Source organism: Perissodus microlepis, chromosome 10, assembly GCF_051167445.1.
Source record: "Perissodus microlepis isolate ML-2025 ecotype Zambia chromosome 10, ASM5116744v1, whole genome shotgun sequence".
Classification (NCBI taxonomy): domain Eukaryota; kingdom Metazoa; phylum Chordata; class Actinopteri; order Cichliformes; family Cichlidae; genus Perissodus; species Perissodus microlepis.
In genome coordinates this window covers 27,766,874-27,782,099 of record NC_140470.1, presented here as the reverse complement: position 1 = coordinate 27,782,099, position 15,226 = coordinate 27,766,874, and the positions used below count along the sequence as shown (strand labels likewise).

The following is a 15,226-nucleotide window of genomic DNA, read 5'->3' as shown; positions in this document are numbered from 1 at the left end:
GTGTCTTGTAGCGTGCAATAGACCGCTGGTTGCGACCACAGCTACAGTCACTGCTCCCTCAGTTGTGGCTGCACCGGCTCAAGCCTGAACCGCTGTATTTACAAAGATACGTCGAGCAGCTAACTCTCAAGCTCTGTGGCTGACCACAGCCGGGACTGACTGCAGATCTGATTGTGACTGCAGCCAGATGATGACAGCTGTCCCCGCTGCTGTGGCTGCTTTGTTTGTCATGACTCGGGCTGTGACACGCCGACTACATGCAGCATCAGAAGCTGTACTGAAGCTACTGCGCTCATGAGGTCCTGTGGTGTGTTTGTAATACATGTGCTACAGACAAACCACAGTTTACTCAACAGAAACACACGTTCAGAACACCACAGATTCACACCAAGCTACATTTCAGGCAGGTAGTGTATAAACCCACCAACTGTACGCATGAGGTAAAACACAGAAGGAGGGGACTGCAACAACCATGAAAACATTCCCCGTCATGACCTTTTGGGGGCTCTGAAGATTGTCAGAATATTTGCTGGTAAAAAAAATTAGATGTAAATTGGGTAAACTTCTTAACTGCAATATTTTCAAATAAAATCTAAACATCCTGCATTAAAATTAAAGACAGTATTCACTGTTTGTGATACATTTTCACAATAGTTTGGTATATTTACTGGCTTGTTGTGTTTTATTTCTGTGTTTTTGTTTTTAAGACAGTTTTTATTAATAAATGGACGCGTTCCATATATTTCTCCTCTGATTTTTACCTGTTATAATCGACTGAGAAGCTTCCAATACATATACATAAAGTTGTGGTCAGAAGTTTACAGATGTTATTTATATGCACAAACAAAGAACCTGAAGTCAACAAATACACTCAGAAATTTTTGGCTTTACGGTTCTTCTGTTTGGTTGAATGTAAGCTGAACAACTAACTGGCTCGTTGTTGACCTGGTGGAGGTTAAACAGACAGTCGCTGCTTACCTGAAGGGTCTGAGAAAGTTTCACAAAGTCCTTCTGAACCTGCTCGCTGACGTCCAGCTCGGTCTGCAGCCGCTGGGCTTTGTCTTTGTCGTCGAGGACTTGACTTTCAAGTGCACTCTACAAGGACATGCACACACAGGTTCGTTCAGAAAGGCTACACCGTCTCAGTATTTAAAATAAAATGCTAAAGTGAAACAGAAACATCACAAAACATCTGCTGAATAATTTTACAGGTGCTTTATTTTATATCAAACAGACAGGGCCTCATAAAGCTGTCAGTAAACTGCTGTCGTGACACGAGGTTGGGATTTTACTGAAATATGAGCTGCTCGGTGGATCAGATGCTGCATAATCTGTTAGATCCTGATAAACTGTATAAAATCCCACAACAGCTGGGTTAGATAACGATGATGATGTTACTGATCGAGTTAAAGTGACTTTTTGGACAGGGGTGGTTGTGGTGGATCAGCAGATAAATGTGCGTGCCAAACACGGACCTTTGCAGTGGTGAGCTCTTTGAGCTGCTGCTCCAGGCTGATCCTCAGGCCCTGGAGGCTCCTCAGTGTCTCAGTCTTCTCGGCCAAACTGCTCTCCAGCTACAAAAACAATGTAATGCAAATAATCAGTCGACAAATAAATGAGATGCAGAGATGTTGATAAAAGATCAAGGCAGATTCTATGAGCAGTGGTAAAATTAATAATAAGGTTTAAAGGCTTTGTTCATGGATTTTTGCCCACTGTAAATGACATCTCACTATATCATATCAGCACAGCATTTTATTAAGTACGTGAACTTTATAGCTCTTTATCTCAAAAAAGTCCTACATGTGCAATAATTGCAATGACTGAACAAATGATAAATTTCTCTATTAATCTACATTTATTTATTTAAATAAATGCAAAATAATGTGCCACCTACAGGACACAAGTACAAAAACATTTGCAGGGTAGATTAGCGGCTTTATGTGTTGAGGCTTTTTTGGTCTCTTCAGGGCAGGGGTGGGGAACTCCAGGCCTTAAGGGCCGGTGTCCTGCAGGTTTTAGCTGTCTCCTTGATCCAACACAGCTGATTTAAATGGCTAAATTACCTCCTCAACATGTCTCGAAGTTTTCCAGAGGCCTGATAATGAACTAATCATTTGATTCAGGTGTGTTGACTCAGGATGAGATCTAAAACCTGCAGGACACTGGTCCTTGGGGCCTGGAGTTCCCCCACCCCTGCTTTAGGGGATTTCTATTGGCCTAACATTGGTAGAAAAGAGCTGCTGTGCAGATTTTTTGATTTAAACATGACCGTGCCTGGAGCAAAAAAGCCTTTTTTCTTTTCTTTTTAAGAGAGTGCTTCTTTGATGTTTGAGAATATGTGTTTCGCTTGGAAAGAGCAACTCAAACAACAGTTCAAATAACAATTCCTGGAAGCAATCTTATTACAGGAAGCGCTCCTTCTTAAAAAACGGACCCAAAACAAACATTTATCTTCCGACTGTGTGTGTTATTTCTCAGCTATGTTTGTTTTGTCTCACGGGGAAAACAACACCAGTTTGTTGCTAACCTCTCTTTGTTGTGTCACCCCGTTTGCAAGATAATAGACCAGGGGTGGGGAGCTCCAGGCCTCGAGGGCCGGTGTCCCTGCAGGTTTTAGATGTGTCCTTGAACCAACACAGCTGATTTAAATGGCTAAATTAGCTCCTCAACATGTCCTGAAGTTCTCCAGAGGCCTGGTAACGAACTAATCATGTGATTCAGGTGTGTTGACCCAAGGTGAGATCTAAAACCTGCAGGAAACCAGCCCTCGAGGCCTGGAATTGCCCACCCCTGTTATAGACCATATCTGCAGGGTTCCCCCCGTGTACGATCTGTGTGGACTAATCGGTCAAAGCCGATCCTCACCATCTGGAAATCTTTTGAAATATGAATTACTGTAAAGTATTTTCTTTTGATATACAGTGATGTCCAAAAGTCTTGAGCCACCCCTTATTTCTTTATAGTTTGCTGGGAAGATGAGAAATAGGTGCAAACATACCATGTAAATATAGTAAATACAGTACATAAGGGACATTCTAACTTTCTGATAGCTTCAAAGTCAATACTTGGTGCGACCACCATTATTCTTCAACATAGCTTCAACTCTCTTAATTTCTTTAACTAGTCTTAGGGGATCTTTCTTTAGGCTTCTTGAAGGACATTTAAAGCTCTTCTTCGAATGTTGTCTTCCTTTTTTTCTATGCAAGAGCCTCCATCTTTTTTTAGACTGGCCACAGAAACTTACTGCATATAAAACCTCGTCACTGATTCTTAGTCCACTTCTTTTGTCATTTAGTATTCCTCTCTCTCAAATGCATCTCAGGTCCTGTGTTAAGGTCTTTGCTGGATTTGGATATGACTTTCAGATATAAACACATGCTGTGGAGGTTGTTTTTTTTGGCCTGTCACTTCCTCTCTTGTGCTCCATTTGTCCACTTTCCTTAAATATTTTAAAGTACACACTTTAGTTTTAATTTATTTTTTTTATAGTTGAATGAATCAAATCATTCCTATGAAAATGATCAGGTACAAAGACAGGACAAAAAAGTGGGTGAAAAAGCAGCTAATATCCAACAAAAATTTTGAAAAACCTTCAGAAAGCCTGAAAAACGATTGTGCAAAACCCCTTGAAAAATAATTACAGGGGAGTCTGGCTCCATGGAAGCAAAATACAAAGAAATGAGAAAGAAGAAGAAAAGGGAACACCTATCACCATCTTACAACGCTATACAATCCCCAACTCTCAGTGAAACGATATTCATGGCCAGTGATCAGTGGTCATGACATTTAGCACCCTATTGTTAGGAAACCGTACCAGTTTCAGTCGTTATGTGCCGTTTATAAGTCTGAAGCAGTCACTCAGATGAGTGACAAAATGCAAAGAATGCAGCTAATGTTTGCTCAGATTGGTTAACTGCAGTAAACTAAGGCATTAATTTTAATCCCTCAGTCTGCACGATGCGCTGCAGAATCAGAGTTATCTACAGAATCTGAAGACAACGTTCATCTCTGCTAATCCTTCTTGGTCACAGCACCCAGGCCTAATGACTTCATAGTGCAAAACCCCTAAATACCTATTTTATACCTTTCTATTTTTTAAACGTATTTGTTTATACAACAGTGACGATACACAGTTACATCGCTGCAGTTAAACTGATACTAGAAGTCCTATGTACTTTGCAACATCTAATTTGCAACCTTGACCTTGGTTAGAGTTAGAAGACCTTAACAACAAAAACAATGACAGCAATAATAATAAATAATAACAGAAGTAACAGCAACGACTACAAATAAATAGAAATATTTAAGAAAAACTATTAAGAATGACAAAAAAGCCATTTCAGGGATCACAGATTTGCTTTTCTTTAAGTCATAATTTTGCTTTTGCATTAAAAATGTTAAAATCAGTTAATATTTTTATTTAAAAGAAGACTGACCAAATGTTTCTTTACATTTTGGTAACTTACAATCCTCATTAATAGCTCCCCTTGTGTTTACTTCCTGTTTGAGTATCTCAAACAGGAAGGTCAGTTAAAAGAGAGTTTCTCACAGTTTTTTCACTACATAAGTTACTCCAGTAAAACTGGAAATAACGTTGAGTTTGGTGAGTATGAGTCAAACAGCGAGGAGGCTTTATAAGTAGCTTCTCTGTGGGTTCACCTCTACAGGTGCCCCCTTCTATATCATAGTCATTTGATCCAAGTATTGATCAGTGCAGATTTATTTATCAGGATAAGGAGAATGACCTTCTCTATCCACACACAGGTTAGATTAAAAGAGTTGCAGGTACATGAAAAAAATAAAAACCTGTGCATTTCTCCCACATCTACATTAGTATTTTGATTTTTAGCATTATTTGGAGCACATTATCCAAATCTTTTTCCTTCACTGCATGACAATTTCACAGAAGACGTACCTGTTCCTTCTCCGCTTTTATTCGCTCCAGCTCCGTCTTCAAACTGGAGAAAGACGCTGTGGGAAGAAGACATCATTAGAGGATCACACGGCGCTCATCTGAATCTCAAAGCCCGGATATTCTCTCAGGAATTATTACGAGATCCCCTGAAAGTTATGAATAATGCAACAAAGCTGCTTTACCCGGAGCTGCTGTGTGTGTTGAGCTCAAATGAGCGCACAACTAAAAGAAACAAACAGCACAAGCATGAAACACTCCAGCTGTTAATGACTACACTGACTCACTGGCCACTGACAACAGAACCGGCACCAAAAATCATCCATCAAGTGGAAACACTTGTGTTTAAATAGAGATAAACCTCCTGGTACGTTGTAAAGAGTGTGTACTTTCTTCAGTCAAAATCTCCCAGAGAGAGAAGTCTAAAGCAGCGCAATGCAAACAGTTCCGTTTTACAACTAAAACAGGACATTTAGTTTTATCAGTCATCAGAAAATGAATTAACGACGAGCCCTTTCATAATGTGTACATGAACCAGCTGTTAATGCAAACAAAATAACATGAATATTACTGGGTCTCTTGATCTAAAGCATTAAATTAGATGTTAAATATCTCCTTAACCTCTGAACTTAAGCATGACAAGGGATAAAGGATCCATTAAAACACACTTGGGGGAAAAAAGCAGCTGTCATATAAATGTACCGTATTTTTCAGACCATAAGGTGCACCAGATTATAAGGCACATTAAGCAAAACAACAGTCAGATAAGTCAAACTTTACTCAACTTATTCTTCTTGCTTCCTCTACTTCTGTACCATTGATTCATTAACGTTGAATTCTCTCGCAGCTGCTCTATTCCCATGTTGTTGCAGTATATTAATGACTAACCTCGTATTGTAGATGGATTATCTCAGTTGTTCTCCTGACTGAAGTTTGGTCCGTTTACAGCTTCCTGCCATGAGATTGCATTTGTCCCTAACCATCAGGAACGTATGTGTTAACTTTTATCGAGTGGAAAAAGGTTAGCGTTCATCCTCCAGCTTCACTGTTTATGTTATGCTAACATAGCTGTGTCACTAGCGGTCATGTAGCACATCATTATATACCAGTTAGCCCAACTTCAGTAACCCTACAGATTTTTGAGCGCCGTGTACCACATAAAATCAGTTCGAGGTCAGTAAGCACAACCAGAATTCATACATAAGGCCCACAGGATTATAAGGTGCACTGTCGATTTTTGAGAAAATTAAAGAATTTTGAGTGCGCCTTATAGTGCAGAAAATACAGTATTTTACTGTTTTGAAACGAGAGAGATGATGCATAAAAATGTATTTATGATCCCGTTACATTCAGTAAATGATTGTTTTTTTTTAAATGTGCTTATCATTCCTGCACTGTTTCCTTCATCTATGAAAGATATTCTAAAATATTCTAATGCCGTGACTTTATACACTCTTTATGGAAACCGGAGTTTGTGCAGACAGCTCTACCAGATATTTATCCTGTAGTTGGCTGGTTGAAAAGGGAGGTATTCCCTGAAACTGCATACAGAGTAAAGTATTACGAAATTAAATCAAATGAAAGGAAAAGCAGCAGGTTTGTCCACAGCCTGTCACAGCACGTACCTCATGATAACTCTCCTCTTTGCTCAAGATCTGTTAGTTATGACTCACTGCAAATCATCACAATGCTATGGCTGCAAGTAGAAATCCCGTTCATGATAACATGTATAACTTCTAATGGCTTATCTTGTAAAATGAAAGATATAGCAACACGAGGTGTTTACATTCCCTAGTGCAACAACAAAACAAGCACAGACACATCTGAGAGGGAGAAGAGCCCCTCAGCTCCTAACGGTGACTCCCAAAAAGAGCTGCTTTATCTCTGTGAACGGTTTTTGTAGGAAGAAAATGGTTTCTCTTGAAAGGTGGAAACACAACAAACCTGTCTCACCACTTCAGCCCTAGTGGGAGTCGTCCCTTGAGAGGGTCGTTGACTTATCATGTGCCTCATCATATGAGCCAAGGTGTGGGAAAAACAGGGAGTGGGGCATTATCAGCAGAGGTTTCGGGTGAAACCATTGTGAGATTTTGCCTCACCCTGTTATGTGACTTGTTGAGATCAACTGACACAACATGTTAGTGGCCGTTAAGTGTAACCAAGGTAACATCCGACCCCACTTTCTGAAATCCATTTATTGTGGCGGGAATGAACTTTGCATAACTTCCGGGTCAATCTGCTGCATCTTCCCTGCGTCACCGCTGCTGTCTCTGTGGTTGGCGTGCTTGTCAGAAATTGACTAATTACTGACGCCATATTGCTTGACAGTGTGAAATAACCCGGCTGATTCATTCAGCATTGTGCCTCCACTTGATGGTGAATCGGTTACTTTGTTTGTTTATTATAATTAATGAAAATGCGGAGCCGCAGTCGAAACACCGGTAAACTAACACTAGGCTAGTGAAGCTTAAGTTTAATTACTGGTTTTATTTATTGAATACCTGTTGTTTTTGGTTTTTCACTATGGCCGAATGTTAAATGAACACTTCCAGAGTTGAGTGAACGATTTGATTTTTGTCCGTTTTGGATGTTTTTTGTTACTTTTTTAATTGAATGCCAAAACAGCCTATGGGACTTTTGAATTGACTTAAATTCCTTCTAGATTATTGAACTTGTTGCACAACAAGTTATATAATAATGTGTTAGATGTTTATTTAGCTTTATTGCTAATTTACTTTACTTTGATGGGACCCATAAATATATTTGTGTATAATATTATTTGGAATGAAATTCATTACAAGAATGAGATGTTATGACTTGTTTGGTTATTGGTTTATTAGTTGTTGTATAAAATATGACATTAATTATTTGACGTAGTTATTTATGGATTTATTTATTTTGTGATGGCAGTAGAACGCTGTTCCAATTTAAATGTGAATGCTAATTTATGTTTTTGACCTTGTTTAGGTCAGGTTTTTTTCCCGTGATCAAAGCCCTGATCAGTGCGGGATGGCGAGCCACCCGACCACCACTGCATTGCTGTGGGACCAATGAATCAATGAACTAAAGCTGGACTTGCTTGGAAAGTTTGGCCAAGATACAGCACCCGGGGTAGAGAATACTTTTCAAAGACGCTCCTGCCTGCGATGAATAAAGCATGCCAAGCAACGCCATCAATAATTTATCTTAAGAAATATCATTATTGGGCACTTTCCTTGAAATATTGTGATGTAATTCTGAAGGGACAACAACAACCCCTAACAAAGACCGATAATTTATGGCAACATTTTTGTGATTAAAAACATCACGACGACACAAACATACTGCTCGTTCACTTGAAGGTTAGACATCCTAGTTTCAGTAAACTAGGCGGTGCGCAAGGACAACACACAGCAAGGTACATTTTTCAAATAGCTTAACAAAACAGATAAGGCCTCAGTCACACAGGCCTGCAGACCTGTCAGCAACCATCTACCAACCATAAATCACAAGGGAAAAATTTGTATCCTCAGACCAGTTGCAAGTGGTTGCAGGAGGTTGTTGGCAGTTGCTACAGGACGTGCACGGTGAACGTGCACGGTGCTCCACCAAAAACCTCCTTGCAAATGCTTTGGTTGTGGTGACAAGGAGTTTGCATAGAATAAAATGCAGACTTGTCTGCAAACCTTTGTAAACTACTTGTCAAGCGGTGGTGAAATTGTGAGAAGTGTGACGCAAACCTTTATTTTGCCTTCAAAATAAAAGCTGCATCTTCTTAAATGTTTTGTTTGGACAGGCACAACTTTTACGTGAAGGTGGATGTTTTCCGTTGTAAGTTTTTTTGGTACACCACCCAGCACAATCATCAACCTATATCAACCACTTGCCAATCAGTCGGGGGACTAGAGGTTGCTACAAAGAGGCTAACTGGTGTCTAGGCCTGTGAAAACTACATTAAAAACATGTGAGGGGAAAGCATCATGTTAAATGCTGACTGCATCATTAGTCTGCCAACTAAGTCATCAACGCACACACATGCAGGCAGCTAAAGTGAGCTTGTTCAAACTGCTGATCATACCTTCCAGGATGTCTGAATGACAAATGGGGAAAAACAAAAAGCAGAAACGGAAAATCGTTTAAAAAGGTAGCAGTTAAAGCACAAATACACACCCTATAGCTGATCAATGATTTAAACACATCGTTCAGAGTCTCACCTATTTCCTCCTTACATCCCTCGATCTCCAGCTGCAGAGTGTCCTCCAGGTTCTCCTTCAGGCACTGCTCCGCCTGGATCTGCTCCTTCAGAAATAAGATCTCAGCCTTCAGCTTCTCCTCCATGTGATCGGCCGACGTCCGTAACGCCACCATGTCCTCACGCAACCGCAGCACCAGGCCCTGGAGCTCCTGAAGAAGAATCAACGAATAACTTTACAACCACCAATGTGGACATCCCCGTCACCTCCGTCGTATACACAACATTTTCTTCTGATGTGATGCGACTGTTCTGCAGGAAATGATCAGAAAACCTTAAATAACCAGGGTACCAGTACGTACTTCCATTCATGTCACAGACATTAAATTAGTGCAGTTTGCTGTTAAAAATATAATATATATACACTCTGCAATATTGATTCGGCCTTTATATGAAATATGGCTATCGTCTGTATAAATTAAGTTACGAGAACTTAAAATGCTGGAAAAAATAAAATTTCAGTCACTCTTATGTACGTAAAACATGATATATGTAGGATGAAGGAAACCAACTGCATGGCTTCGCTTAAACTAAAGTTATTGTGTATAAAAAGTGGGCCAATTCTGATTGGGTTAGATGGGAACTTGTTTTTATATTTGGTTGATTTTATATGGAGTTACTCAGTAGTAGCCAGACAGAGGCATACTCTCCAGGGGGCTAATTTGTAACCCGAACACTGTATTTCTACCATACTTTGCTGAGTTATTATGTTTGAAAGGACTCCATTTCACCATGACAATTTTTATAAACCTCTTTTGGAGTACTATAAACTGCTGTGGCCTGTTTTGGTTTCTGAGAAATTACTGAACTTCTTGGATCATATTTCTCATTTGACAGGTACTCGAAACAACACCTGTAGAACACAAATTTATCCAAGCACACATGAATGATTAAAACAGATACCTGTACATGGTCATAAGCCATCGCTTGACGTCTAAGACTGTTTACATTTGTAAGTTATGTGACAGCTGGGAGAGAGAACGGGCAGTTAAATGACTCAGAGCAGCGGTCGGTCTAGACGTCCAGCTGTCAAAAAAGGAGACTCAGCTGATGTGGCGCTGATGGGGTATGCGCTCAAAAACCACTCAGTTATTGGGTCACTCCTCCCAGCCCCCCTCCGTTAATGGTTTTTGACTGGATGGTGCTACAGATGTTTCTGATTGTGGAGGTTTTTTACGAGATAAGACACGTTTATATTTAAAGGATGCGACTCTGAACCCAACTAGTAGTTACTGCAAATTAACGAATGCAGTAATGGATATCCACGAGGCTTTTGAATGCATAAATCTGCCTCTGCTCGCATCATGATGAATGCTTAGAAGCACATTTAGAAGTGGAAAACCACTGAATGAATTGCCCATCACATTAACATGATTTCTGGTATCCAACAGTAGCTGAAAAAGAATGCACACCTACTATAACTGGAGGAGTTCTGGCTCTCACAAAGCAGATTTAAATGATTACGTTTTAACCACCAACATGTTGCGAATGTCACAAGATCATCAGCCTCCGCTAAAACATGAGTCCGCTCTCTTTTGTAATGCTGAAGAGTAACTCAGCGTGAGGCTGAGAGTAACAGTGTGGGAGGAGATGTGTGTTTGAGGCGGGAGGGCAGCCCACGGACGTATAATAGATTTATGTGTGCAGCAGACTTTTTTTCTACCTCATCAGATCAGCTCAAAGTAACCAGCACTGCTGTTAATCACTGAATATGAGCTGGTGGAGCCACAGAGGTGTTACCACTGAAGCAATTAGCCGAACGCTTCACTGCAGGGATTAGTCTGTGTCACTTTTATCGCTGTCTGTGGCGTGAGAGTGGACAGAGCTGCTCACGCTGCGGCAGCTTTTAAATGAACAGTTGACTCTACTGACCGAGAGCAGCAGGCTGTGAAAGTGCTTTTATATTTAAACCCTGCATCATCTGTATTCTTTACCAGGTCAGGCTGGGTGGAGATGATTTGCTTAAAAGTTAGAGAAACCCGGCGTAAATGTGGAGGAACTTTATACAAGGAAAATGCTTAGTCTGTCTTCTTAAAACCTGGCACAAAGTTTAGATTTGAACATCAAGCAGCATCATCCAACCTGCTGATGTATTAAGAAGCACGGTCCACTAAAAGCACTTAACAGAAAGGCTTGCATATGGGGCTATCGAAGACAGGCTCAGATTTTTACAAGGTGATTTTTTGGAGGGGATTGTTTTAATTCTTTAGTCTTTTGGTTTAATAAGTGCAGTCGAACTAACATTCACAGAGCTATCTGGACTCTTCAGATTTCAACCCAATACTTTTCCTTGCACAGAAACTGTCTTCAGCAAACCAGCAGCGAATGGGAGCAGGTGATAAGGTTGTTCCATCTAAGCACAAGTGCAGACTTCCCTCATCCCGGCCTCCTCTTCTAATCCTCTAGCAAATCCTGGGTTGTCCTCCAGGGTCCTCTCCCAGTAGGACATGCCCGAAACACCTCACGATGAGGCATCCAGGCATCAGGCTCTATTCCCCCTTGAATGCCCGGCTCCTCACCTCATCTCTAAAGGAGAGTTCAGCCACCCTTCAAACTAAACTCATCTCCCCTGCTTGCATCTGCAACCCCATTTTTCAGTCATCACCCAGAGCTCATGATGGTAGGTGGTGGTAGTGATCTCGTTTTAGCAGCCAGAGAAATACTGTTTGTTTGTTTTTTACTTAAAGTCTATCCAAGTGTAAAGAACTGCATAAAAGCTATAACCATGAATAATTTCAGAGTAAACAAAACTACAAATCTAGACTTTAAACTGGTCTTTGGATGCCTCCTTTCAGACACATTTCAATAAGTACCACTGAAGTGTTATGGATGGTGCTGAGGCTTCACGTACTTGAACAGTAGTGGGCATTTGGAAGTCTTCTTGCTGCTGCAGTTCTAAATGCAGCCTGTGCTTCCCCTGCAGACTCTCGTTATCTCTCTGTAGTCGACTTAGCTCATCTGCCACCTGCTCCCTGGACTTCAGCAGCACCGCCTGAAACAAACAAGCACAAAGAATAAATCATCTCGTCATGTGTCACTCTCTTTTTTTGGCGCCTCCTGCCATATGAAACCATCAGCCCGTGAACACATGTGAAGAGTGACTCACAGGCCAGTGTCTGCTTTTAGAGCCACCTCCACCTAAATCTCCCTGCAGAGCTAATATTCAGCTAGGTGTAGCTCTATAAATTAATTTATGACGCTAAGACTTCTGCACATCAAAGCCACCAGAAGCAAAGGGGATGCCTCTCATCAGTCGAAGACAAGACTGTTTGCAAAGTCTTTCAAGTTACTTTGATGCCTGTGCTGATGCAGCTTGCAGAGGCACATTCATTATTGAGAATGCTTCTGTTTCAGGTGCTTCCTGCTTTTCCTTTTGGACAATAAGCTCGGAGAAGAAATGTACCTTGCTTAGAAATGCACTTCACATATTGACACAGATTTTTTGCAAAACCTCTGTACATGAGCTGATATGTAGATTCGGACAGATGTATTTAAATTTCCTTTATAGAAGACTAAATAACTGCATCTCGACTGCAAATATGCGAGGTAGGGACGACAACTGATGTTGCATGTTTATTCAAATTTACTTACAAAAAAACATTGGGCTGATTTAATGACTTTCAGGGTTTCCACTTGTGAATATAATGCTCCAATATGTGGATCGGATATGCGTCTGATCCCAACCTAGAAATCATTGACCGTGGGCTAACAGAGCAGAGAGCTAACAACAACTAGACATCAGTGTGGAGATATTTTACGCCTGCTACACTTTTTCTTTGTATGTTTTTTTTAATTAACTGCAAACTGTGGTCAAAGTGAATCAACGTGAGTGACAGGCTCGGATGAGACAATGCTTTCTCTCAGACTCTCATTACGTTCATGTAACACTTGCAGGAAGCTTTTAGAGCGCTGACAGTAACATAACATGCTGTCAGCACCTCGCACAATATTTCACTTCACTTTCTTGTGTCTCTTGTCATCTCCGTTCCACACACGGTGCGTTTATGAGGGCAACGAAAGAAGAAACTAACAAGACCGTAATTAACATCCGGATTCAGTTCATTAAAAGATATTATACTAAGAAATACCAGTTTAATAAAATGGATTTAGTTATTTGTGAGCAGGGACGCACTGATTCAATTTTATCTGCTGACATGGACTCAGTCAGTCTTAATGTTTAAAGCGACACCAGTCAGACTCAGCAATTCTTCATAAAATAAAATCAACCATAAATACATCAAATAATGTAAATTTATTGAGTTGGGTTTTATTAGAGAGAATAAAGTGCAGTAATAAATGACAACGGGCCCAGGATCCATCATAATTCACTGGTTATTGTAAGGTGGGAAATGCAGAGAGACAGTGGTAAGGCTTTTTGTCACTGGTTGGCTGTACTGTCAACAATTAATTCTATCTTGAGCACAGTTTGGGTGATCATGTGCCAAGGTCTCTAAAATCTGATCGATGCTGTAGGAGGAGCAGCGATTCTTGTGAACTGTGGAGGGTCAGATGGATGCTTTGCCACAGTACAAGCTCATTACGCTCGTTACGCTTTGCAAGTGCTAATTTCACCGGGATTCTACACACTGCTGTTATTTACAGTCACACCAGCGTCTCAGTTTCCTGCACATCCTCACACACACACGCCGGCAAGTGGAGCTGACAGAGAGAGCAGAAATTAAATCATGTTAATCAAGACAACGACAACATGTTTGTTACCTAAGTGTCGTAAAAGCTTCCCAGCAAGCAATACACAGAACCAATGTAACCAGAAAGGAAAAAGCGTGATTGTTTTCAGTCTTGTGAGTTCACTGTGACCACAGTTTGCAGTAAAGTAAAAAAAAATGCTGCAAATACACAAATAAAAGCTGCTGGTGTGAAATACCACCAAACTGTTGCTGCTTGTGGCAGATTGTCACCTATAGCTGATCCAACCTTTTGGACGTCACGTTTAAATGAACACGTCACGCTCAATTGTGACCAATTAACACCTTGAATACATAATATTCATGTGCTGACATTTCTTAATCATTCAAGATTAAACTGGTTATTAAATAAGCCATCGGGTAGTTAACTGGTTAGTTTAACTGATAAATGTTGTGCTGTGCTTCAAAAACACTAAAATCTTTAATATTTTTGTGTTTTTGACTGTTTTAAATCAAATATTTTGGAGCTTAGCACTGTCTTTGATTGGGCAAATATTGGGTCTTCTTAGGATTCAGTGCTGACTTAACACTCTTTAATTTTACTTAGTAATGCAAATAACATTTTCTTCAGCTGTGCACTTTTGCTGCAGACAGGAGCAACTTTTTGACACTGAAGCAAAATATTCTTTAGCCACAAGCTCTGTCACATCAGCAAATATTTGTAGTGTGGGAGGAACAGTGAAGTTACTTCTGTAGAGGCAGAAAAATGCAAATCCAATCATTAGTGCCTCTGAGGTGCAATTCAGTCTGGCAACACGTCGAATAAGTGACCGAGAGTCTGTTATCTGAGCATTTATTTGAATATGTGCAGACTTGCCAGAGCTGATATTAAGATCCAGACACAGCTGGCAGGAACAGGCGATACATAGCTCACAAATGAATATGCTGCTCACCATCTGTTCCTGTGTGTTCCTCTTAGCGTCACTGAAGGCTTGCTGTAGTGTGCTGAGCAGTGTTTCTGATTCCTGGACTCTCTGCATGAGGCCAGATACCTACAACACACATGCACAAAAAAACAACAACCCATCAATAAGACAAAAGCAAGCAGGCCACAGTTACACAGACATGCAATAGTTCTGCACAGGGCACAAATTACTTGAAATAGTGAGATCATAGGTTCAGGAACTAGTACACTAGTTCGAGCCAGCTGTGGGCAGTGCTGCACTAAATTAACTTCTGGTTTGAGAAGTGACAAAATGCATTCACACACTTTATTTTTTTTTTTAAGTTGGTGGTCAATGTGACACGTTCTGCAACAAGAAAATAATGAGGTTCATGTAGGGGCAACACAGAAGCAACATGCCGCTCTCAGGTACGCTGCAGGATGGCTGCACAAATGCAATCAGATCTCAAAGAACAAAGAAAAACAAGTAT

General features: G+C 40.5%; 1 protein-coding gene across 1 annotated transcript in view; it reads right to left on the bottom strand.

The window, feature by feature from the left end:
- rabep1 (rabaptin, RAB GTPase binding effector protein 1) overlaps positions 1-15,226 on the bottom strand; it is a 43,890-nt gene that overhangs the window by 2,520 nt on the left and 26,144 nt on the right. The window contains exons 12-17 of the mRNA XM_084940899.1: positions 14,746-14,844; positions 11,998-12,138; positions 9,109-9,298; positions 4,919-4,974; positions 1,476-1,574; positions 979-1,095 (exon numbers count right to left, since the gene is read on the bottom strand). Coding sequence (XP_084797025.1) covers positions 979-1,095; positions 1,476-1,574; positions 4,919-4,974; positions 9,109-9,298; positions 11,998-12,138; positions 14,746-14,844 — 702 coding nt within the window. The remainder of the gene's footprint in view (positions 1-978; positions 1,096-1,475; positions 1,575-4,918; positions 4,975-9,108; positions 9,299-11,997; positions 12,139-14,745; positions 14,845-15,226) is intronic.